This window comes from Gossypium raimondii, chromosome 12 (assembly GCF_025698545.1).
Source record: "Gossypium raimondii isolate GPD5lz chromosome 12, ASM2569854v1, whole genome shotgun sequence".
Lineage (NCBI taxonomy): Eukaryota > Viridiplantae > Streptophyta > Magnoliopsida > Malvales > Malvaceae > Gossypium > Gossypium raimondii.
Genome location: NC_068576.1, coordinates 2,006,198 through 2,028,736, shown reverse-complemented (window position 1 = coordinate 2,028,736; position 22,539 = coordinate 2,006,198). Strand labels below are relative to the sequence as shown.

The 22,539-nt window shown below is 37.8% G+C and overlaps 3 protein-coding genes across 5 annotated transcripts; all 3 read right to left on the bottom strand.

The window, feature by feature from the left end:
* Positions 1 to 981: 981 nt before the first annotated feature.
* On the bottom strand, positions 982 to 4,103 carry LOC105762740 (GATA transcription factor 24). 3 transcript variants are annotated; one of them, XM_012580609.2, is made up of 8 exons: positions 3,381 to 4,101; positions 2,904 to 2,987; positions 2,663 to 2,796; positions 2,438 to 2,560; positions 2,173 to 2,278; positions 1,674 to 1,745; positions 1,434 to 1,554; positions 982 to 1,320 (listed from the first exon to the last, which is right to left on the bottom strand). In XM_012580609.2, the coding sequence occupies exons 1-7, from the start codon at positions 3,705 to 3,707 to the stop codon at positions 1,456 to 1,458; spliced, it is 945 nt and encodes a 314-aa protein (XP_012436063.1). In that variant the 5' UTR covers positions 3,708 to 4,101; the 3' UTR covers positions 982 to 1,320; positions 1,434 to 1,455. The 3 variants fall into 3 exon arrangements, with proteins under 3 accessions (XP_012436063.1, XP_012436064.1, XP_012436062.1); XM_012580610.2 differs by having other exon boundaries at positions 982 to 1,554; positions 1,652 to 1,745; positions 3,381 to 4,103; XM_012580608.2 differs by having other exon boundaries at positions 982 to 1,554; positions 3,381 to 4,100.
* A 4,622-nt stretch (positions 4,104 to 8,725) lies between these two features.
* LOC128035591 (uncharacterized) lies at positions 8,726 to 11,040 on the bottom strand. Its single transcript, XM_052625786.1, has 3 exons — positions 9,776 to 11,040; positions 9,240 to 9,353; positions 8,726 to 9,048 (listed from the first exon to the last, which is right to left on the bottom strand). Exons 1-2 carry the CDS (start codon positions 10,796 to 10,798, stop codon positions 9,330 to 9,332), a joined length of 1,047 nt encoding a protein of 348 aa, XP_052481746.1. The 5' UTR covers positions 10,799 to 11,040; the 3' UTR covers positions 8,726 to 9,048; positions 9,240 to 9,329.
* Positions 11,041 to 18,637: 7,597 nt separating this feature from the next.
* On the bottom strand, positions 18,638 to 20,940 carry LOC105762738 (uncharacterized). The gene is made up of 3 exons (XM_012580607.2): positions 20,289 to 20,940; positions 19,526 to 19,922; positions 18,638 to 19,298 (listed from the first exon to the last, which is right to left on the bottom strand). Exons 1-3 carry the CDS (start codon positions 20,712 to 20,714, stop codon positions 18,898 to 18,900), a joined length of 1,224 nt encoding a protein of 407 aa, XP_012436061.1. The 5' UTR covers positions 20,715 to 20,940; the 3' UTR covers positions 18,638 to 18,897.
* Positions 20,941 to 22,539: the final 1,599 nt, after the last annotated feature.

The following is a 22,539-nucleotide window of genomic DNA, read 5'->3' as shown; positions in this document are numbered from 1 at the left end:
TTTTAGATGTGATGAATGGGTTTGATCTTTTATAATGGGAAAAAAAGGACTTAATTCTTTTATAAGTTATTTTTCTTTCATTTTTGGTTAGAAAGAGGAACATGATATATTAAATTATGGAAACAATAGCCTAAGCTGGCTCATTACAAACATGATAAAAGCATTAAAACTAGCACTATCCGAGTAAGCTGGGGCTTGGAATTGCTTCCTAATGTAGCCAAAGCAATAGCGTTCCGGTTCTCCTTGAAGATATATTTAAGCTTTTTATTGGGGATGAATAAAAACATTTAAAGAATTTACAAATAAATAAAATATCTTTATTTAATACTAAATAAAAAAAATTTAGTAGTTGAATTCACCTCATACTACGATTTCTAACGTTATCTATATTAGTAAATAATACAAAATGGAATTTTCATTTTGATTTATATTTTCCCATTTAGAAATTTTATTGCATTTTCACTGTAATTTTCATCAAATGAATATAGTTTGATTCTAATACATGTCGATTGAATTTGAAATTCTGTTTATACAAATGTATTAATTATACTTGCAAATTATAATTGTACCTTAAAAAAAATTGCAAACAATCATTTCCAATTACCTTCAGTTATTTACCCTATATTTCAGATAATAAGTACAATAATTTCATTTATTCAAATTAAAAAATTATAAAAACAAGTAGGCAAAAAAAGGAGCTAATAAGTATAATAAAAACCTCGGTAAATTGCAATGGAGTGCCCTAAACTGCAGTATTTTAGGTGAGCGTCTAGTTCTTATAATGCTGAATATCGTTAGTGTTGAAAATGTTGCAAATTGGACAAGAATGGTTAACCAAAATGTTGAATCAGCTAGTGCCTGGACTCTGGGTAACCGATATGTAGAGCAGCATGGGGAAGGCAAGAAAAGACCCATAACAGCTACTGTAGCAGGGGTTTTACCTGACCGGTTTAAACACGATACGAAATCACAACCAACACATATACAACACATCCAGTGCATGTATTGCCAAACGTACAAAAGTGTACAGACAAAACACACGACACAACAGAACAATCAGGAGGCAGAACTGAGAATAATAAGAAAGTAGCTAAGCAGACATTCTTTAGGAATTGCAGCCTCAAGACTTGGGACATTCAGTGGCGAAATGAATGTGCCTCTTTTCCCAGCTGCTTGTGTTCAAGCTTATCTTAATATTTCCACTTTTTTACAAGGAAAGGAAAGGAATTTGTCAAAACAAGCTCTGGTTTCGACGCATATTGAAGGAAGAAATCATTTCTAATCTTCCTACAGACACCATGTAGGCTGTATTTCGCAATTCTGCAGTTACATAATGATCGGCAATGAACCATATATACAGTTGTCAAACGAACTCAATTATTACAACAAAGTTCGACATGTGCCCCTTAAACATCAAGTTACATAGCACTCACCACAGCAGAAGGATCTTGTTAATCATCTTTCAGCAGTGACAGTGGAGTTATCCCCATTAGATGAAGATACAACATCTGGAGTTACAGTTACAGCCTCTGACTCGTTAGCTTCAGCATCACTCTGATAAACACCCAAGGAGTAACAATGTAATCAGATTCAAGGGGCATTCAGGATTTTATCACAATGAAAAAAGGTAATAAATAACAATCATCAATACTGTTATTCTGAGCTAGCAAAACCTGCTCAGCAGTCTTTACAGTTGGATCCGGGATTGCTACTGTAGAAACCTTTGAAAGGTCTCTCAAAACACCCTGCAAATGAGAACTTCCCAAGTGAATGACCAAAGAATTACAAGCAATTATTGAAGATTATAAGAATCATGAATCATCCTCCGCAAGTTACTAGAATGCAGAAGACATGATGTATTGCTTAAAGGATATGTTTACTTCTGAGTCATCAAACAAATTAAGTTTAAGTGGTGCCAGAAACAAATCAACTGGAAGTATAGAACTGAATATTAAGGTTATAATCTTGCCAAACTCTTAATATACACCTCTCTGACAATCAGAAGGACTAATCATAAATTTGTGTGATTAAATATCATTAGAATTGCAAAGAACGCATTATCAACAAAGAAGATTGTCAATCATCTTATAGTACTCTCTCTTGAGTTCACAATCTACATGCAATTAAATGGGGAATAGACTTATGAACAACTCTTTCCTGGTTTAGACAAACCTTATTTGCCCACTTGAGTCCACATGCATTGCAAAGAGTCCTTGGACCAGCAGGTCCACGACGCATCATAGGAGTTTTCTTAGAGCTGATTCCACAGTGTGTACATCTACACAGAAAAAACATGCAAAATAAAGGAGAGAATCTATAGGAACATAACAAATGATAGCTGAAGTGAAAACTACAACTTCAACTGAGGGGTGATATCAATCCAATGATAATTTCTTTTAAAAACAACATCATTTGATCATTGGGAGAAGCTACTCACAAAACTTCTTGAATATTCTCATCTTGCCCAGAACCTGGTGTTCCACTCCATCCTGAAGAGGCTGAGGCTACTTCTTCAGAAATTGCCTTGGATGATGTGAATTGACCCTTCTTACGTTGCATCCTAACAAACCACACCTAGAATGTTAGCAAGCGACTTGAAGAACAATCTTGTCTTGAAGAAAGAAGAATGTGGAAAAAGAGGTGAAACCAATTGTTGAAATACCTGAGGGCCACTTCTTTCCGCACAGTATAGCGGATTTTCTTCTCAAAGCACCGCTCTTTTCTCTTCTCCCGGAACCGGTTTAAAGAAGCAGCTCTCTGTGGCTGAATTGACCTCCCAGGAAAGTCACTTAAGCCCTAGGAGAATGCCATTAAAGATGTTAAAAAAAAGAAAAGGAACAAAAACAGAATCCTCTTAAAAGAACTAATCACAAGATAGATAGGATGATTGATCTAACGCGCACCCTTTGAGTAACAGACACTGTCCCCATTGCAGGAATGCCTGAAGGGATTTCATATCCACCTAGAAGTAACAACACCGCCTGTACCTGAAAATATCAAGCACCACAAATCATGACTTCCCTTTTCTTACTTCATATTTGAAACTTTAAGCCCTAATAGCATCCACTTCAATTGAGGAGAAAAGAGAGGATCTTTCTTGCATAACCCACGACATTATTTAGAAACAAAGCAATTCAGTAATTGACTGTATAAACGAGAATATAGATGCAAAAACCAATGAGTCATCAGCTAAATTAGCATTAAAACAGGATAGGCCACCACATAATTCACCAAACTAACAAAAAAATTATTAAATCCATCCAATCAGCCTAAAACCAGATGCAACAAGTGAACAATTTTAATAAAAAATTCAACATTTAAAAAACAAACATACGAATCAAATTCAAAACTAAAAGGCCCAGATGAAAAGGAAAACGAACCTTGTCAGGAGAAACGGAATCAAAGACATAAACCTCCCCTTGAAACGATAGAGTGAGCTGATCAGCACCACCATTACCAGGAGCAGAGGTTGAATCAGATCCTTGACCATAAACGTGGGCATGAGAAGCTTCGTCCATGCCATTATTCATAACCGCAACAACGGCACCGTTTTCTTGAAATCCAATCTGAGGGTTATCCACGGACTCTTCCCCTCCTCCTCCGGCTCCGCCTGGAACGTCATCGTCTTCTTCTTCGTCAATGTTCCGTTGCATGTTCGCGGCACCTGAACCGTACATTGGCGTTCGCTGGTGATTCGAATTCGCCATTCGTTTAACATTACAAATTACCACAAAATCTCCCCCAAAAGGGGAAAAATAAAAACAAGAAATGCAACAGAATATTATATAATTAAATATATAGAGAAACTCAGGAAGAGAAATTAAAACTAAGGTTAAAGAATTAAAAAAAACAATAATTTATAATGAAACAAAATTTAAAGTGAAATTCTGGGCTTAATAAATAATTAATTAAGGTGAAGCGATTGAGACGGAATGGAAGCAGGTTGGGGAGGATGGAAGGAGATGAGAGGCTTGAGATAAGGCCCTTGATTCATGATCAAATTTACCGTTTTATGCCACTCACTAACAAAAAGGATTTGGGACGGTGATTGGTGGTGTGCTGCTTCTTACCTTAGGACAACATTAAGGGTTTCGATAGAGAAACCAATGGGTATATGAAAAAGTTTCAAAGTCACACGTGTTTTTATCGTGAATTTTTTTGTTGAATAGATGTTTTAGATCTTAATAATCAATTATTTGTAATCGAGCCGCCTAAAATATTGGGAAAACTCTAAAATTCTACTATTCAACTATATCAACTCCGACAGCCATGACTACGTCAGAAAGCAACGACCTCCAACAGCTCTCCGACGGTCTCTTCACTAAGTGCAAACCATCACCAGTACCCTGTACCCACTTAGCCATAAAATTTGCAGCAATATTACAAGCTTTCGGCACATTCTCTAGCTTGATAGTCCAGTGTCACTAAAGCATCCCCCTAATCTATCGAACAAGCAAGCATACATGTTCCCCTCTCGATCCTCGGCATAGTAATTGTAAGGCCTCAATATTATCACTCTCCATAACCACCTATCAAAATCCCTTAGCCCAAGGCACCTTTAATCCATCTAACACCGCCCACAGCTCCGAGTGGAGCACCGACGTGATTCCAATCTTCTTGGAGAACCCGACATCCCAGCTCCCATAATAGTTCTGGAACAGCCCCCAGTCATCGCCTGACAAGTTCTTTCCGACACAACCCCATCAACATTCGTCTTCACCCATCCTAGCTCCAGACAGCGCCATCGTAAATTTCCAGTCCCCATTCGCCTCCAACTCTCCAAAACAATAGCAACATAGATCCCAGCATCCTATAAGCATCCTAGCTGCTTGCAAACCTCGTAATCGAGCCATCAATTCCCTTTTTCGCCTACCAATACTACCAAAAACTTTCTCATTCTAATCCGACGCATCAACCACAAACTATTGGACCAATTCAACAAGTGAGCAATTGTCATCCCAACACATCTTAACCAACGTATCAAGCCACTGTGAAATAACCAACTAGAAAAAAGAAACTTAAACGTCTTAGTCCCACTAGGTCGACTAGAGTCATTCAACACAAAGAGAAGAGGCCAATGATCAAATTTAATGTGCTGGAGATGATACACAGAAGAAAACTGATATCGTCGTTCCCATGATGCATTATAAAGAACTCGATTGAGCAGCTCGTGAACCCGACCTTGACACCATGTAAATTTAAGTCCTTTGAACCCCAAATCCTTAATATTGTTGTCAAATAGAAAGGTTTGAAAGCGTTTGCAAGTTGCCATACGCCTCACCAACCCACCCTGTTTCTCATCTGTATGCAACAAAGCATTAAAATCACCCAAAAGTACCCATGGTTTAACTATACCCTGTGCTACTGCATTCAGTTCCGTCCACAGGGATCTCTATTTCCAGTTATTTGAACTACCATAAACTGCAGTACATAAAACTCGTTGCTGCAACGAATTCGAAACTATTGCAAAATGCACAAACTGGCTATGATTACATAGAACCTCGACGCGCACTGATTCATCCCAATGAATCCAAATCCCACTAGAAAAACCTTTAGCTTCCACTCTATGAGACCAATTAAAGCTGGATTTCTTAATCACCTTTGTTGAAGTATAGAAGTAACGTGAAATAAACTTCTTTCTTGATTGATTTGGAAAGAAGATACATGCCCATTTAATAGAGAAAGTTCATAACCGTTTCTAAACAGTTTAACTAACTATACTAACTGTCAACTGCTAAACTAACAGTCCTTGATACTCATAACATTTCCCTTGTTGTCCTGACTTCCTTTCCTTTGACTGACTTGTTCTTCATTTGGAGCCACCTGCAGCTGCTGTCTGAACTTGTTAAACATAAGTGCAGCCAATGGTTTTGTTAACAAATCAGCAACCTGATTCAGACTCGACACATGTCCAACTTGAATTATTCCTGCTGCTACTTTCTCTCTTGCAAAGAATATGTCTAGTTCCACATGCTTGAATTTTGAGTGCATGACTAGGTTGCCGGCAACAGTAACTGCAGCGGAGCTATCACACAGACCAAATATTTCCTCTGAGTAAAGACACATAGCTCAGTTAACAATGACTGAAGCCAGACTATTTCCGTAGTGGCGTTTGCCAAACTCCTGTATTCTGCTTCGGCTGTAGAGCTGGAGACAACAGATTGCTTCCTAGAGCTCCACGAAACCAGATTTCCTCCCTAAAAAACACAGTAACCCGATGTGGATCTTCGATCATCGATGTCAGATACCCAGCTGGAATCCGAGTAACCTTCAAGCACAAACTTAGATGTACGATGGAAATGAAGACCATAATCTAAGGTGCTTTGTAAATACCTCAAAATCCTTTTTACAACTTTAAAGTGTGTATCGAGTGGTCTATGCATGAACTGACAGACTTTGTTTACAGAAAATGCAATGTCTGGTCTGATAATCACTATGTACTGGAGAGTACCTACGATGCTCCTGAAGAAACTCTCATCTTCAACCATGCTTCTTTCACGAGCGGACAAACAACAAGTGGAGACTATTGGTGTGGGAGAGTAATTTGACTTTTCCATCGATGTTTTCTTAAGAAGATCCAGTATGTATTTCTTCTGATTTAGCATGAGTCCATTTGCGGTGGGAGTTACTGATACGGAAATCCGGATCTAGACACAAGAGAAACACAAATTAGAAATAAAACGAGAATAAATAAAATTAGTTAAATAATAAATAAATAAAAAGGATAGATTTGCCCTATGGAACCCTTGGTTAACTTGTAACCAAAAACACCAATGATTGAGCGGCTCCCTACGAAACCCCTAGAAGAAGAACCTCTAGAAACACCGATGAACGGGAAAGAAATTTGAATATTTGCAACTCCGAAATACCTTCGAAAGTAACAAACTCCAAACTAAATAGCAAGAGAAGAATCACTCTACTCCCAAAAATTTGCCTCACACAAATTTGAAAGAAAACAAATACTCTTCTTTTTATTCTCCCCTCAATGTGTAGAAAACAAGCCTATTTATAGGCAAATTACAAGAGTAATTGAATCCTAATAAAACTCTTTCAAGAGTAATTGAATCCTAATAAAAACTCTTTAAAGAGTAATTGAATCCTAATAAAACTCTTTAAAATTATCTAAGAAAATAAATAAATAATAACCTAACCAATAAAATTACTTAACTCATAAATGATGTGTCCCAACCAATGAGAATTAAGTAAATAATAATAATAATATACATAAAAGATTAATCCACCAATTTATGGGCTTTCACTATTCCAAGATTGGTCCGTTGAATTGCATTCTCGTATTTGTCAATGTCACGAGCAGGATGAATTAAATTTGTAGCAACAAAGTCTTGGACAAAAGCATTCATCTTTAATTTTAATTGTCGTGCCTTGCTTGAGTAATTGGACCACTAGGAAAAACAACCCATTGAGTGTCACCTCCTTGGCTCGTATCATTCTCCCTCTTCAAGAAGATTAGTCCTCGAATCGAACACGCATCAAATTCAAAAGGAGAAAGATCAGAAACATTGAAAGTAGCACTAACACTATACTCACCAGGAAGATCAATGCGATAAGCATTGTCATTTATTTTCTCGAGTACTTGGAATGGTCCATCTCCTCGTGCATCAAGTTTATTCTTTCTCTTAGAAGGAAATTGTTCCTTCCTCATATACACCCATACCCAATCTCCAAGTTCAAACAAGACTTGCTTTCGCCCTTTATTAGCTCGATGTGCATTAGACTCATTCTTTTTCTCAATGGCTTTACGAGCCTTCTCATGGATCTCTTTCACTAAATCAGCTTTCCTTTCACCATCTAAATTAGCAATCTCATTCAAAGGTAAAGGAAGCAAATCTAAAACAGTAAGTGGATTAAAGCCATATACAATCTCAAAAGGAGTAAAACCTGTGGAAGAATGAACAGAACGATTATAAGCAAACTCAACATAGGGTATCCATTCTTCCCAAGATTTAACATTCTTACCTATTATGGCTCTAAGCAAAGATCCCAAAACTCGATTTACCACCTCGGTTTGACCATCAGTTTGAGGGTGGCATGTAGTAGAGAAAAGTAGTTTAGTACCTAACTTACCCCATAACACCTTCCAAAAGTGACTAAGAAATTTTGCATCTCTATCGGAAACGATAGTCCTAGGGATTCCATGTAATCTCACAACTTCACGGAAAAATAGATCGGCAACATGGGTTGCATCATCAGTCTTATGGCATGGAATGAAATGAGCCATTTTAGAAAATCGATCCACAACCACAAAGATGCTATCTCATCCACGCTTTGTCCTCGGTAAACCTATTACAAAATCCATTGAAATGTCAGTCCAAGGTGAACTAGGAACAGGAAGAGGAGTATATAGACCATGAGGCATCACAGTGGATTTAGCTTATTTACAAGTAATGCAAGTAGAGCAAATTTTTTCAACAAGTTTTCGCATGTTAGGCCAATAAAAATGCTCATGTAAAACATCATAAGTCTTAGTGACTTCAAAATGACCCATAAGACCACCACTATGAGCCTCTCGAACCAACAATTCTCGCATTGAACACTTTGGTAAGCATAGTCTATTATTTCGAAAAAGATAGCCATCATGCTTATAAAATTTGTGAAATGCACCATGTTCACATGCGTCATAAATGCTTGTAAAATCAGAATCAGTTGCATATAAATCTTTGAGATACTCAAAACCTAATAACTTAGTATGCAAAGTACTAAGTAAAGTATACCTCCTTGATAGAGCATCAGCCACAATATTATCTTTACCTTTCTTATACCTTATAACATAAGGAAAAGATTCAATAAATTCAACCCACCTCGCATGTCGCTTGTTCAACTTACCTTGTCCCTTTAAGTGCTTAAGTGATTCATGGTTAGTGTGAATCACAAACTCCTTTGGTAAAAGGTAATGTTGCCAAACTTCTAATGCCCTTACCAAGGCATACAACTCTTTATCATAGGTCGAATAGTTCAAATGTGCTCCACCAAGTTTCTCACTAAAGTAGGCTATTGGTTTACTATCTTGCATGAGGACGGCACCTATACCTACACCAGAAGCATCACATTCAATCTCAAAGGTCTTTTCAAAATTAGGTAAAACAAGAATAGGAGCATTACACAATTTATCTTTAAGTTCATTAAATGCTAATTCTTGCTTATCTGTCTAATGAAAAGATACATCCTTTTTAATAAGTGTAGTCAAAGGTGAAGCAATTGTGGAAAAGTTACGAACAAACCTGCGGTAGAAACCGGCTAACCCAATGAAAGACCTTACATCAGAAACAGTTTTAGGGATAGGCCATTCTTGAATTGCCTTTACCTTCTCCTCATCCACATGGATTCCTGTAGAACTTATCACAAAACCCAAAAAAATAAGCTTATCCATACAAAAGGTGCATTTTTCAAGATTAGCAAAGAGTCGTTCATGCCTTAACACATCCAATACTAATTTAACATGCCCAACATGATCATTCAAAGTTTTGCTATAAATCAGTATGTCATCAAAATACACAACGACAAATTTTCCTAAAAAAGGTCTAAGTATGTGGTTCATTAATCTCATGAATGTGCTAGGAGTATTAGTTAAGCCAAATGGCATAACTAACCACTCATATAGGCCATACTTAGTCTTAAAAGCAGTTTTCCATTCATCACCTTGTTTCATTCTTATTTGATGGTAACCACTTTTTAAGTCAATTTTAGAGAAAATGCATGCACCATTAAGCTCATCCAACATATCATCTAATCGAGGAATTGGATATCGATACTTTACCGTAATCTTGTTGACAGCACGACAATCAATACATATTCTCCAAGAACCATCTTTTTTTGGGACGAGAAGTACAGGGACCGCACAAGGGCTTAGACTCTCACGAATTAACCCTTTCTCTAAGAGATCTTCAACTTGCCTTTGCAACTCCTTAGTTTCTTCAGGATTGCTTCGATAGACTGGTCTATTCGGAATACTCGAACCAGGCACAAAGTCAATTTGATGTTCAATCCCTCGTAAAGGAGGTAATCCCTTAGGCATTTCAGAAGGAAATACATCCTCAAAATCCTGCAAAAGATCAACAAAACAACTAGGCAAATGTGTATTAAGGTTAGTCAAAATAAAGTTTTCCTTAAACCTAATAATTACAAATGTTTGTTTTGTACAAAGAGCAAATTTGATATCTCGAAACCTAGCGAATAAACTCACTTTCTCATCTCGTGACTTGTGTGTGCAATCACTCACCAATGTTGGGCCTTTAAGTTGGCTTTTAACACTAAGGGCCTCTTTACTCTCAGCCTTTTTCAATGATTTTACCTCACTTCCCTTACCCATCTCACTAGCAAGTTTGAGTTGATCATTGTAGACTTCTTGAGGAGGAAGTGGAGCCAAAGTAAACTTCTTTCCAAGGAACACAAAAGTATATTGGTTAAGGAAACCATCATGATTTACTCGTCGATCAAACTGCCATGGCCGTCCAAGTAATATGTGCCCAGCTTGCATTGGAACAACATCACACAAAACTTTATCAGAGTATCTACCAATAGAAAATGAAACTAAGCATTGTTTAGATAATTTTACCTCCCCACTATCATTCAGCCATTGTAAGCGGTATGGCCTTGGATGCTTCACACAAGGTAGGTCAAGTTTCTCAACAAGGGAAGAACTCACCACATTGGTGCAACTTCCACTATCGATGATCAATGAACTAGGTTGTCCACCAATCAAACATCTCGTGTGGAAAATGTTATCTCTTTTTTGCTCATCCTCTTCATTTTTACTAGTTTGGGATCTAGTGATCGGCATGGTATCTGTGAAAAAATCACACAAACAGGAACAAGAAAAAATAATAATAACCTCACTCGTTAGCTCTCAAAAGAATAACTCTCTGAATGATTCAAAACTTGTAAATATGTTTGGAGAGGGTTACTAATCAAGATCAAATAATGGAGGTGCAAACTTCAAAGAAACAATGAAGATCCTAATTGCTTTAATAGGCCAATAAACTTGACGAAGCAATTTATAATGGAGGCTACATGGATGAAGAAATTGTGCGTGCCTTTAATATCTGTTAACACAAGAAGAAACAAAGTGTTAGAAAACGTAAGAGAAACAAAAAAAAACGTAGACCTGCAACGATCCCTAACTCTAGAGTCAAAGAAAAGCTTTAATAAGAAGAAAACTTAAGAAAACTCTACCCAATTTAAAGGAAAACAAAAAATCGAAACGTTTGGTGTCTTAAGATTTTTAAAATTGAAGCTTTAATTATACTTGAGTCAAGAAAGAAGGGGAAAAATTCAATTTTGGGAAAAATAAAATAAAAATAATAACAATAATAGGAAAAGAAGAAACCTACGTATGAAAGGTAGGCAACTTTTTTTTGCGCTTTTTGCTTTTTGCTTTTTTTTTGCTTTTACTCACTTTTTTTGGCTTTTTGTTTTTTTAAAGAATAAGAGGAGAATAAACACAAACTTCACAAAAAAGAGAATCAAGAAACCGATGAAAAGTGTTTTAGGTATTTTGACTCGTTTGGATTTGATTTTAGCCGAAAATAACAATCGAATGGCTCAAATCGATACCAACCGATACGAAACCGGATCTAGACACAAGAGAAACACAAATTAGAAATAAAACGAGAATAAATAAAATTAGTTAAATAATAAATAAATAAATAAATAAATAAAAGGATAGATTTACCTATGAAATCCTTGGTTAACTTGTAACCAAAACGCCAATGATTGAGCGGCTCCTCACGAAACCCCTAGAAGAAGAACCTCTAGAAACACCGATGAACGGAAAGAAATTTGAATATTTGCAACTCAAATACCTCAAAGTAACAAACTCCAAACTAAATAGCAAGAGAAGAATCACTCTACTCCCAAAAATTTGCCTCACACAAATTTGAAAGAAAACAAATACTCTTCTTTTATTCTCCCTCAATGTGTAGAAAACAAGCCTATTTATAGGCAAATTACAAGAGTAATTGAATCCTAATAAAACTCTTTCAAGAGTAATTGAATCCTAATAAAAACTCTTTAAAGAGTAATTGAATCCTAATAAAACTCTTTAAAATTATCTAAGAAAATAAATAAATAATAACCTAACCAATAAAATTACTTAACTCATAAATGATGTGTCCCAACCAATGAGAATTAAGTAAATAATAATAATAATATACATAAAAGATTAATCCACCAATTTATGGGCTTTCACTATTCCAAGATTGGTCCAGTGAATTGCATTCTCGTATTTGTCAATGTCACGAACAGGATGAATTAAATTTGTAGCAACAAAGTCTTGGACAAAAGCATTCATCTTTAATTTTAATTGTCGTGCCTTGCTTCGAGTAATTGGACCACTAGGAAAAACAACCCCTTGAGTGTCACCTCCTTGGCTCGTATCAGTTCCTTCAATACCTAGAAAGTAGTTTAACCTCCCCAAATCTTTTAGAGAAAACTGGTGGTTGAGACGTGTAATAAAATGATCTACAGCTCTCGAATTAGAACCAGTAACCACGATGTCATCAACATAGACGAGGACATACATCAAATAATTCCTAACTTTATGAATAAAGAGGGAATTGTCTGCCATTGAAGTTTCAAACTGATTTCCAAGTAAGAACTCCCTTAACTTGTGGAACCAAGCTCGAGGGGCTTGCTTGAGCCCGTACAAAGCTTTCCTCAACCTGCATACCAGCTGCTGGCCATTACCGCATTGTTGTTCAAAACCTGGTGGTTGTACCATATATATTTCTTCACTTAAATCACCATTTAAGAATGCATTATTAACATCAATCTGACGGAGAGACCATTTCAAAGACACGGCAAGTGTCAAGACCACTCAAATTTTAGTAGCTTTCACAACAGGGTTAAACGTCTCGTGGAAGTCAATGTCAGCTTCTTGAAGATATCCCTTAACTACTAAACGGCCCTTGTACCGTGCAACCGAGCCATCAGCATTCCTTTTAACCTTGAATATCCATTTGTATCCGACCGTCTTTCTACCTTCAGGTAATGGTACAAGGTCCCAGGTGTTATTTGAAATCAAAGCCCGATACTCAGCTTGTGCAGCTGTTGTCTACTCAGAACTCTGAAAGGCTTCTTCTATAGAGATTGGCTCCCTAGTTGTCACAACTGAAGTAAGCACCTTAGGCCTGTAGATGCCAGACTTAGATCGGGTTTGTATAGGATGAACATTCTCAGTAGCCCGGACTGGAGAATCAGATTGAACTATAGGCAAGACTCACATTGTTCATCACAAGAGTCAGATGGCTGAGCTGATATATTTGGAATAGGGTGACTTGGTGTAAAATCAGGCACAAGGTTCAAGTTGTCAGAACTAGTCACCATAGTATTCGAGGGAACTGTAGGTGCAACAAGAGGAATGTATGGTTGTTGACAAGGTTGCTGATGACAATTAACCAAAGTCTTGAAAAGAGGGCGTTGCTGAAATAAAAAATGAGTCTCATCAAAAACCACATGTCGAGACACAAATATACGACCAATGTCATCAAGACATCTATACCCTTTATGATTAGCCTCAATGCCAAGAAACACACAGCACTTAGACCTAAATTGTAGCTTGTGTTTATTGTATGGTTGCAAATAAAGGAAGCAGGCACAACCAAAAATGCTCAAGCAGGAGTAGTCAGGCGGACTTTTATGAAACATTTCATAAGGATTGGCACCTTAAAAAGCAGACGAGGGTAACTTATTGACTATATGTACAGCATAGGAAAAAGTAGAGGACCAAAATTTCAAAGGAAGAGGTGCATGTGCTAGAAGTGTCAACCCCATGTCAACCACTTGTCGATGTCTCCTCTCAACCACACCATTTTGCTCCGAGGTATGATGACACGTAAGTCTATATTGAATGCCACATTTGAACAACTCAGCAGATAGGGACTGATATTCACCCCCAATCTGTTTGAACCATACTTATGGAGAACCCAAACTGAACTTGAACCATTCGTTGAAAATGAAGAAAACAGTTCAATACCTCAGACTTAGCCTTGATAAAATACAACTACGTATATCGGCTGTACATATCTACAAAGGACACATAGTAAGAAAATCCATTTGATTTCTCATGAGTTGGTCCCCAAACGTCAGACACAACAAGCTCAAATGGGACAAAATACACTGTTGTAAACGTGCTAAACGAAAGTTTATGAGATTTGCCTAATTGGCAAGCAGAACAAACACTCGGCAGACAATTATTTTTGAAGGAAATATTACAACTTCGTAAAACTTTAGAGAGAACACCGTTGCATGGATGCCCGAGCCGTTGATGCCACAACAAAGGCACTGAGATACGCGAAGTATTACACATACTCACAGAATTGACCCTTGGTGCAGCAGGTGACTTGAAAGAATCAGCTATAGACACGTCAAACCTATAGAGGCCTTTATGCATGTGGCCCACCAAGAGCACCTTCCTTGTCTGAATGTCCTTCACAAAGCACAGATAGGGGTGAAATTTGAAATACACCAAATTGTCCTTAGCAAATTGACCCACAGACAATAAATTTTCGCAAACAGTAGGTACATGAAGTACATTTCTAAGATGAAACAATCTAGATCTAGAGACCATCGATGAGGAGCCTACATAAGCTATCGAGACTCGTTCACCATTTCCTATAAAGACCCTATCCATACATGTGTAAGGCGAAGGGGACGAGAGATTGTCCACGTCTGGAGTGACATGGTTCATGGCACCAGAATCCGGATACCAAGCCTAAAAAGAAGAACCTGTAGTAGGAGATCGAGAGGCCTGTGCAGGAGCTTGAGAATGAAAGTTACAACAGGAAGAAGAACTTTGTTCATAAGAATGATAGTTAACAGTTTTTGAGACATTAGTGTCCACACCAGAGAAGTTTTCATTAAACCGATGATAGCAAGTTTGAACAACATGCCCAACCTTACCACACAACTGACACTGTGGTTTGGAACGTGTCCACCCCCTGCTATTGCTGCGACTCCGACCACGAAACCAGCCTCTACCATGTTCCCTAGGACATTGTCTAAAACTTGAACCATAACTATTTGAACCATCAGTAGATTTGGAAGAATGAGAATTCTTGGAATAAGAGGTTACATTTGCTTGCATAGGAACTTCAGTCAACATATCCAACTGTCGAGCTTCACAGTCAAGAAGTAACTCAGTCAATAGATCTAGAGACATCGGTGTAGCTGAAGCAATCACACGAACAGACTCAAATTCTGACAAGAGTCCAGCTAAGATAATGTTGATCTGTTCTTGCTCAAATACAACACTTCCAGCAACAATGAGGCTATCACTCAGCCGTTTTACCTTTGAAAAATATTCTTTAATTGAAAGACTGGCTTTCTTGAAGGAATACAGATCATGTCACATTCTTGAAATCTTAATGCTAGACTTCACACCAAATCGCTTTTCAATAGCGGACCAAATGTCAAAACTACTCTTTGCGGACGTGAGATGAACTAGAATCTCATCTGACACTATAGACAATAGCCAAGACGCAAGAAATTTGTCTTGTTTCTTGTGAGCAAGAAACAACGGGTTATCAACCAAATAACCATCAACACCAGGAACAATGAGGGAAGGAACCGAAACAGTACATTATACAAAACCTTCAAGATCATAGCCTCAAGAATGAGCAAGATTTGATGTTTCCAGAAAAGAAAATTACTCTCGGTGAGCTTGATAGTGTCATGCTTAGAAAAGGAATGGATTGTGTGTGACACAGCACTTCCAGAACCTCGCGAAGGATCTACCCAAAAAATAGAAGAGTGACAAGGAGTATCATCCCCAAGTACAGGATCAGAAGCCATGAAGAAGAGAAAAAAAATTATGAACCTGTTGCTCATGATACCATGTTGAAGTATAAAAGTAACGTGAAGTAAACTTCTTTCTTGATTGATTTGGAGAGAGGATACATGCCCATTTAATAGAGAAAGTTCATAACTGTTTCTTAACCGTTTAACTAACTATACTAACTGTCAACTGCTAAACTAACAGTCATTGATACTCATAACAACCTTGTTCGCTCTCAAACCACTAACCCTAGTTTCAAGCAACACTACTACCGCTGGATTGTGAATCTTCAGATACTCTTGTAGCATACGGTTAAATTGGGGATGTCTAGCCCCTTTACAATTCCAACTAAGAATATTAAACTCCATAACAAGCACATTGAGAAAAGAGATAAGCAACAACTTGATAATTCTTACTATCTCTCTGACGGCCCTGATCCCAGCTGTTAAACACCGTCCCAGGTAAAATTACCATCGGCACTATCACATTCCCCAGTAGTCTCCAATCGCTCAACAATACCTTCCATAGTCGAACGTACAATAACTAAAGCAACACCTCCTCGCATGCACACCCCACAACAAGGGATCTCTTTCCGGTCATCTCGCCATTTGATTATGTTAACATCATTCTCAGAACATTCAACCAATGTCACATCCTCCTCCCCTATTTTATCTTCCATAGATCCTTCCTCCCGCTGAACATTCTGGTCTAAATTCTCGTCAACCACAATAATCGTATGACATTGAGGATTCAAGATGGAAGTAACCCTTTTAGTAGAGAACCAAATTGACTCCCCATCCATCTGGCCATTGGATACCAAGGAGCAAGTCGTAATACATTTGTCATTTCGGCTCCCAAAGATAGAGGTAGTACGAAGCTCGCATGGGCATTACTCCCCTCACTATTATGTCTAGGCTCAGAAGCCACTGCTCGCTTACCTTTTTCCTTAGCTAAAAATCAGCATTCAGTTACACCTTTGCTGCCCATGCTTTACGGTGATATCCCCACCGGTCTATCATCTCCCAATCCCTGCACAAATTGCGCCAGATGCGCACATTCATCATCCACCTCCATATCCAAAAGAACACTGGACTTTAATCCGATCCTCACACCACCCCAATCTTTAATGCCTGACGTACCACGTTGCTTACTTGTCTATTGTGGTCGACTCGAAGTCCTCATCCTCAATTTTCTTAGCAACATTAATCGGTTTCTCCTTCGCTATCTCCACCACCTCATCTAGAACCACCCAGTCTTTGTTCTTAGGACATACCTCCTTCATGTGGCCATAGCATTTGCAACAATAACATATATTCAACAATGACTCGTACTCAACTCAATGCAATTGATCCTCAATATGAATTTTAGATCAATACATATCGCCATCCAGGCAAACTGTTCTCTGCTTTCAATCTTTGTGTTATCATCAATCTTTATAATTCACCCAACTAGTTCGCCAATCACTTTTAATAGGCTCCCCTTATATAAATTACCTAATAGCCCTGAAAACAGAATCCAAGCCATCACCTCTGTCAAAAGAGCTACGGATCAAACCCCATCCGCCATGGTTGCACCATTAAATATTTCCTAAAGATAACCCACGGCCCTCTAGCCAGCTAATCCTCATTCGCTTGAAATCGCACCAAGAAGTATTCATTATCGAAATCCATCAACCTAAAGTGTCGAGATGGCTTCCATAGGGCATAAAATTTATTGTGAAATGCACTATAACCAATTCGTCGACCTAGTAGTTTAATAATAATCGACCTACTCATACTCTCCTCTATTAACTGATGAACCCGCGACGAGAATTTGATCGACGACACCCATTCATAGTCTCAGTAACCACATCCCTATCCTTGAGTGCGATATCTTCATCTTCAATTACCCTCTCATTTGGTAGTCTCATTCATCCACTACTCCCCAACGGAGCATTAGTCCCCCGCTGTCGACGCTAGCCCATCGGCGATAGAAGAGCTCTCTTCATCTCGAAACCTGACTTTCTTGGTGGCCCTAGCAATAGCAATTGCTGCCGCCCCATTCCCTAGGTCTTGCGGTCAGTTTTCCACTTTTCCTCTGTCTAAACTTCTACTATTTAAGTTCAGTTAAATTTAATATTGATTTCATTTTTTATAATTACCGAACTAATAAATTTGTTACACTGAAAATGTCATTGTGTTCGAATCTGACGTCAAATTAGTATGAAGTTTGAAAAATATTTCAAACTTGATGAGTTGAAATTAAAAATTAGCACTAAAATCGCAGCTCAGTACGGAAAGATATTATCCACAATCTTTTATAGATTTTCAGTATCATCAAATCCGTCATGTATAACCGGCTTAAGCTTATTGATGATGAAAGATGTCCAGACAAATTACCAGTTAATTGCAAATCTAAAAATATGGCAGCAGAGTTGTACGTGGAGTTGGATCATGCTGAGCAGGGAAATGTGGTAGCTAAAGTTCCAAGTTCACCCAAACTGCCTGTGAATATTTTCCCACTAGTGTCGAGATTTTGCAAGCTTTACACGGATATATCATCAGCATCTCTAGAGGGACGATCTTCAGTTTAATTTACCTTCGGATAATCTGTATCAATTTGCCCCTCCATTGATTTCTGGCAACATTCAATACCCTATATTCGACATTAATTGAGGAGTAGGTCATAGAATGGCAATTCATGGTAATACGCATCAAAACAACAAACCCGATCCGTATCTAGATGAGGACATGCAACCTTTGGCATTTATGTTATCGAGATTCGGTTTACGTGCGATAGTGCAGGACATCAGGTTGTGGACGTTGTGGGTTAAAAGCTTGTCAAATTTGTCTCAAATCATAGAGCCTATTGCCTTTCACAATTAACCATGACTGTTGACATTGTAATAACAGCACATTTTGCTGTCACTGAACCATGATTCCTATAGGAGACAAGATGAGTGAAAAGGCTGGAGATTAAGCAGCCTTTGGAGATAGTTTTAGAGAACTTACATCATTTGAAGATTTTATTTTGTGATGTGATCTTCAGGCTAAAAGTATTAACAACGTGAAACAAGAGTGAACTTTAGAGAAACAGAGCAATGAATCTGTTTAAAACAACGAAAGTGATTAAACTTCATACCCAGGGTTTACTTTCTGTTGAACATCTCCATAACTTTCCAACTCATCTATATCTTCCAAACTACCCAAAAACAGAGGCAATCTTTGATGCAGTTTCACCGGTTGGATCGAAAGTATCCTACTTTTACCATCCGAACCTTTGCCTCCAGCTTGCTCTGCAAGATAACTTAGAGGGTTTGCCTCGTAAACCAGCCGCAGATGGTCCCTTGGATTCATTGCTATTCCACCGTACAACACGGTCCTATGGAAATCAGCAACCAACGAACATATATACCGAGCCGAATATTTCTTAGGGAATTTGCCTTTGCCTTGTCTTACTGTATCAATGTATTGCCTTAGACCTTCAGGCCAATCGAAATACCTTGCATCATTGACAGAATATATTTGACCTGGAATCATCAAGTAGGCCGAGCTTGAATTATTAATGGGATAAAAAAAACAATATTAATTTCATACTTTCATATGATTAAGAGTTCCCATTTAATCAAACTGTTAATGAAGACCATCAGTAAGAAAATCCAAATAGGATACCATTGAATTTGTGAAGCAAATATCAGATATCTCAATGAATTCCATGAGCATAACATTTTAACCCTCAAAATTCCAGTACGTTTACCTCGAGGCGGAATTCTAATGCTTGGATGTGTGAGAATAAAGTCTCCCGTTGAATGATCTAAGGTAAATGCATGTGTTCCTGAGCCAAAGCTAGCACATAGGATTGTGGCAGATGAATAGAGGACATAGCCAGCAGCTACAAGCTTTCTTCCGCTCTGTAGCGAATTCAGCAATGCCTTCTCTTCCGTCGGTTGATTATCTAGCTCTGTGAGCCGGTTATATACCCCAAAGATTGTTCCAGTGGGAATAGAAGCATCTATATTTCGAGAACCATCAAGGGGATCCAATACAACCACAAAGGGACCATCATCATTGATCCAAATTGGAGCATCATCTTCTTCTGAAGCCATCACTGAAACTTTTCCTGAATTTCTAAGAGATGACAATATGATTTCATTCTGCAGGAAAAAAAACCAAAATTTTAGCATATCAGAAAACTTTAATTCTTTTTTCCCTACTCAATTCCTTTTACTCTAGTTTAAAAAAAAATTGAAAGGGGCATTGAAAACCTAAAGTTCGACTGATTTGCATCTTTAAAATCAATCTGTTTCTGTATCAACTCAACCTCTTTTCTTGCTCTAATAATTTGCAATGATGCAATCATTCATACTATTAAGAATTCATGTCAATTATAATCGCAGCCAAACTATTTAAGAGTTATATGCCCAACAATATACCAGTGCACCATGAAAATACTACTTAAAGGGAAAAAAGAGCAATATTTTCATGAAATTCAATGACGAAATTAGCATAGTTAAACATACTGCCACAATATCAAGCGGCTTTGGCTTATCCCTATCAGAAGCAGCGGCCCCGGATGTGGCACCAGTGAGAGCTGAATGTTTCCCGAGAGCAGAATTGAAGGGAGAAGCCACAAGAGCAGCAATTCTCTTGCAAGCAAACTGTATATGATAAAGCAAAACAAGTAAATCATCTCCTACATCTAGTCCTCCTTTCCCAACATAGTCCATCAGTGAAGAGAACCCATTTGCACCATCACCAGCAGCAGCAGCAGCAGTCATGCCCATCTGAGACTTAGCCAAAAACCCAGAAAAAGAAGCCATTTTTGGTGGGGGGTAAAAGCTCAACCTGTGGGTAGGACAGAAGTGGGGTTTTGGAGGGAAAGGATGGGAAGTTAGATGGAGAAGTGGAGATGGGTAGGAGATGGTGGGAGACAATAATTGTCGCATATTAGTATAAGAGGTTGCTTTAATGTGTTGGAAGAGTAAAGAGGTGAAAAGAACTGGTAATGGGAAATGGAATCATGGGATCATATCAGAACCTGAAGATTGAGGATTGAACGTTTCAAAGGAATTTAAGGTGGGATTTGGCTTGGTTTTGGGTGGATATAGCGTAGCAGTGTGAGAACGTGATTAGGAAACAGTGTAGTGATACGGAAAAATGTCTGTTATGAAGGCTCGGTTCTGTAGCTGTTTTCTTTTTTAAGGTACTATTCCATTTTTTTTCTAAAAATATCCCAATATCATTTAAATAAGGGTAAACTATCAAAACAGTCACTTTTATTTTTTTAAATTACATTTTAGTCACTGAGCCGTTAATTATTGTTAACGGTGTAATGTTAAGCTGACATGGCACGTTAAATCATCATTTCAAACAAAAATTTTAGTTAATTGGTCTTCATATTTTTTCGTTTTAAGTTTTTTTTTTCCTTTTAAGTGTTCTTTTTAGAGCTAATTGGGACAAATCGTGCCTCAAAATAGGGCCACAGTATGGACCACATGACTCCCTTACACGACCATGTTTCTCTTGAAACCCTAGGATATTCGATTATTACATGGCCTATGACCCTCCAGACAACCTCCCACACGGTCGTGTCTCCCTTAAAGCCTAATTTTGCATGTCCCACACGGCCATAGCCTAGCTACACGACCGTGTAACCCCTCCACACGACTTAAGGTATTGCACACGGCCTAACCACACGGGCGTATGCCCCTGTTTTAAAATTTTGCCCAGAATTTTCGTAAACTGTTCAATTTAGACTTTGCATGATCCCCAATTTGTTTTAGTGATTTATTTCATTTAATTGAGTCCCTGGTATTATGAATAATGTTGGAATCTATGATTTAATTGGCTAAATTACTATTGTATATGCATGATTTAGGACTATTACATGCCTACTGTGACTAAATAACTGATGAATTGTTATTGTTACTTGTACTACTATACACCGATTACATGATCAACACGCTTATTGCTATTGCTAAACTGAATACATGATAAACATGACTAATGCTACTGATGAACTAGAAACATGATGAGCATGCTTATGAACTAGAAACATGATGAGCATGTTTATTGTTTTACATTATACTATTGCAAGCATGACATACTGTATTGCATGGGGTGGGACGATTGTATGGTGGAAGTACTGACAGTTTAATAATTTGCAAACACTGGTGGTTTATCCACAATTTATACCAGTAGCTTTAATCTGCAACTAAGTTGTGTATTCACAAGTACTGGCAGCGTATTAACTTGCAAACACTGGTGGTATCCATAATTCATCTAGCATCTTTTATCTGCAAACTCGTTGTGTAATCACAACTACTAGCAGTATATTAACCTGCAACCTTGGTGGCTCAGCCACAAACTGGAGTGTTACGGCTGGAAGAGTTCTAGGGAACTCTTACTGAGGAGTGTAGTGGAGTATGGGTAGGATTATTCCCGTTAAATTGAAATCGCATTTGTATTGACATTCTTAAAGCATGCTGAGTGAATTGTTTAAATACTATTATCCTATATGAATGTTAATGTGATGATAACTGTTAAATTGTATGCTTAGTTATTGTTCTGCACTAGTTCACTTGTGATAGGACTCGTACTGAGCTTCATAGCTCACCCCTTTTTATTTCCATCTCTACAGATAACCCACCAGATTAGGACATGAACAAGGCATCCAGAGGGTCTTGGCTCGGTTTTATTTATTAAAATGTTTTAGATCCATTAATTGATATTTTTATTATTTAGAGACTATATAATTTTGTTTTGAACTGT

What these genes read in the sequence shown, in the direction of transcription:
- LOC105762740 (XM_012580609.2), bottom strand. Translation starts at nt 3,707, where the DNA reads ATGGCGAATTCGAATCACCAGCGAACGCCAATGTACGGTTCAGGTGCC. An exon ending in CGGAAAGAAGTGGCCCTCAG is followed by an intron (nt 2,561 to 2,662) that starts GTATTTCAACAA and finishes GTGGTTTGTTAG; the next exon opens with GATGCAACGTAAGAAGGGTC. An exon ending in GACTCAAGTGGGCAAATAAG is followed by an intron (nt 1,746 to 2,172) that starts GTTTGTCTAAAC and finishes TCTCATTTGCAG; the next exon opens with GGTGTTTTGAGAGACCTTTC.
- LOC128035591 (XM_052625786.1), bottom strand. Translation starts at nt 10,798, where the DNA reads ATGCCGATCACTAGATCCCAAACTAGTAAAAATGAAGAGGATGAGCAA. An exon ending in GTGCTGTCAACAAGATTACG is followed by an intron (nt 9,354 to 9,775) that starts GTAAAGTATCGA and finishes TTTTGTGATAAG; the next exon opens with TTCTACAGGAATCCATGTGG.
- LOC105762738 (XM_012580607.2), bottom strand. Translation starts at nt 20,714, where the DNA reads ATGCGACAATTATTGTCTCCCACCATCTCCTACCCATCTCCACTTCTC. An exon ending in AGCCGCTTGATATTGTGGCA is followed by an intron (nt 19,923 to 20,288) that starts GTATGTTTAACT and finishes TTTTTCCTGCAG; the next exon opens with AATGAAATCATATTGTCATC. An exon ending in CATTAGAATTCCGCCTCGAG is followed by an intron (nt 19,299 to 19,525) that starts GTAAACGTACTG and finishes TGATGATTCCAG; the next exon opens with GTCAAATATATTCTGTCAAT.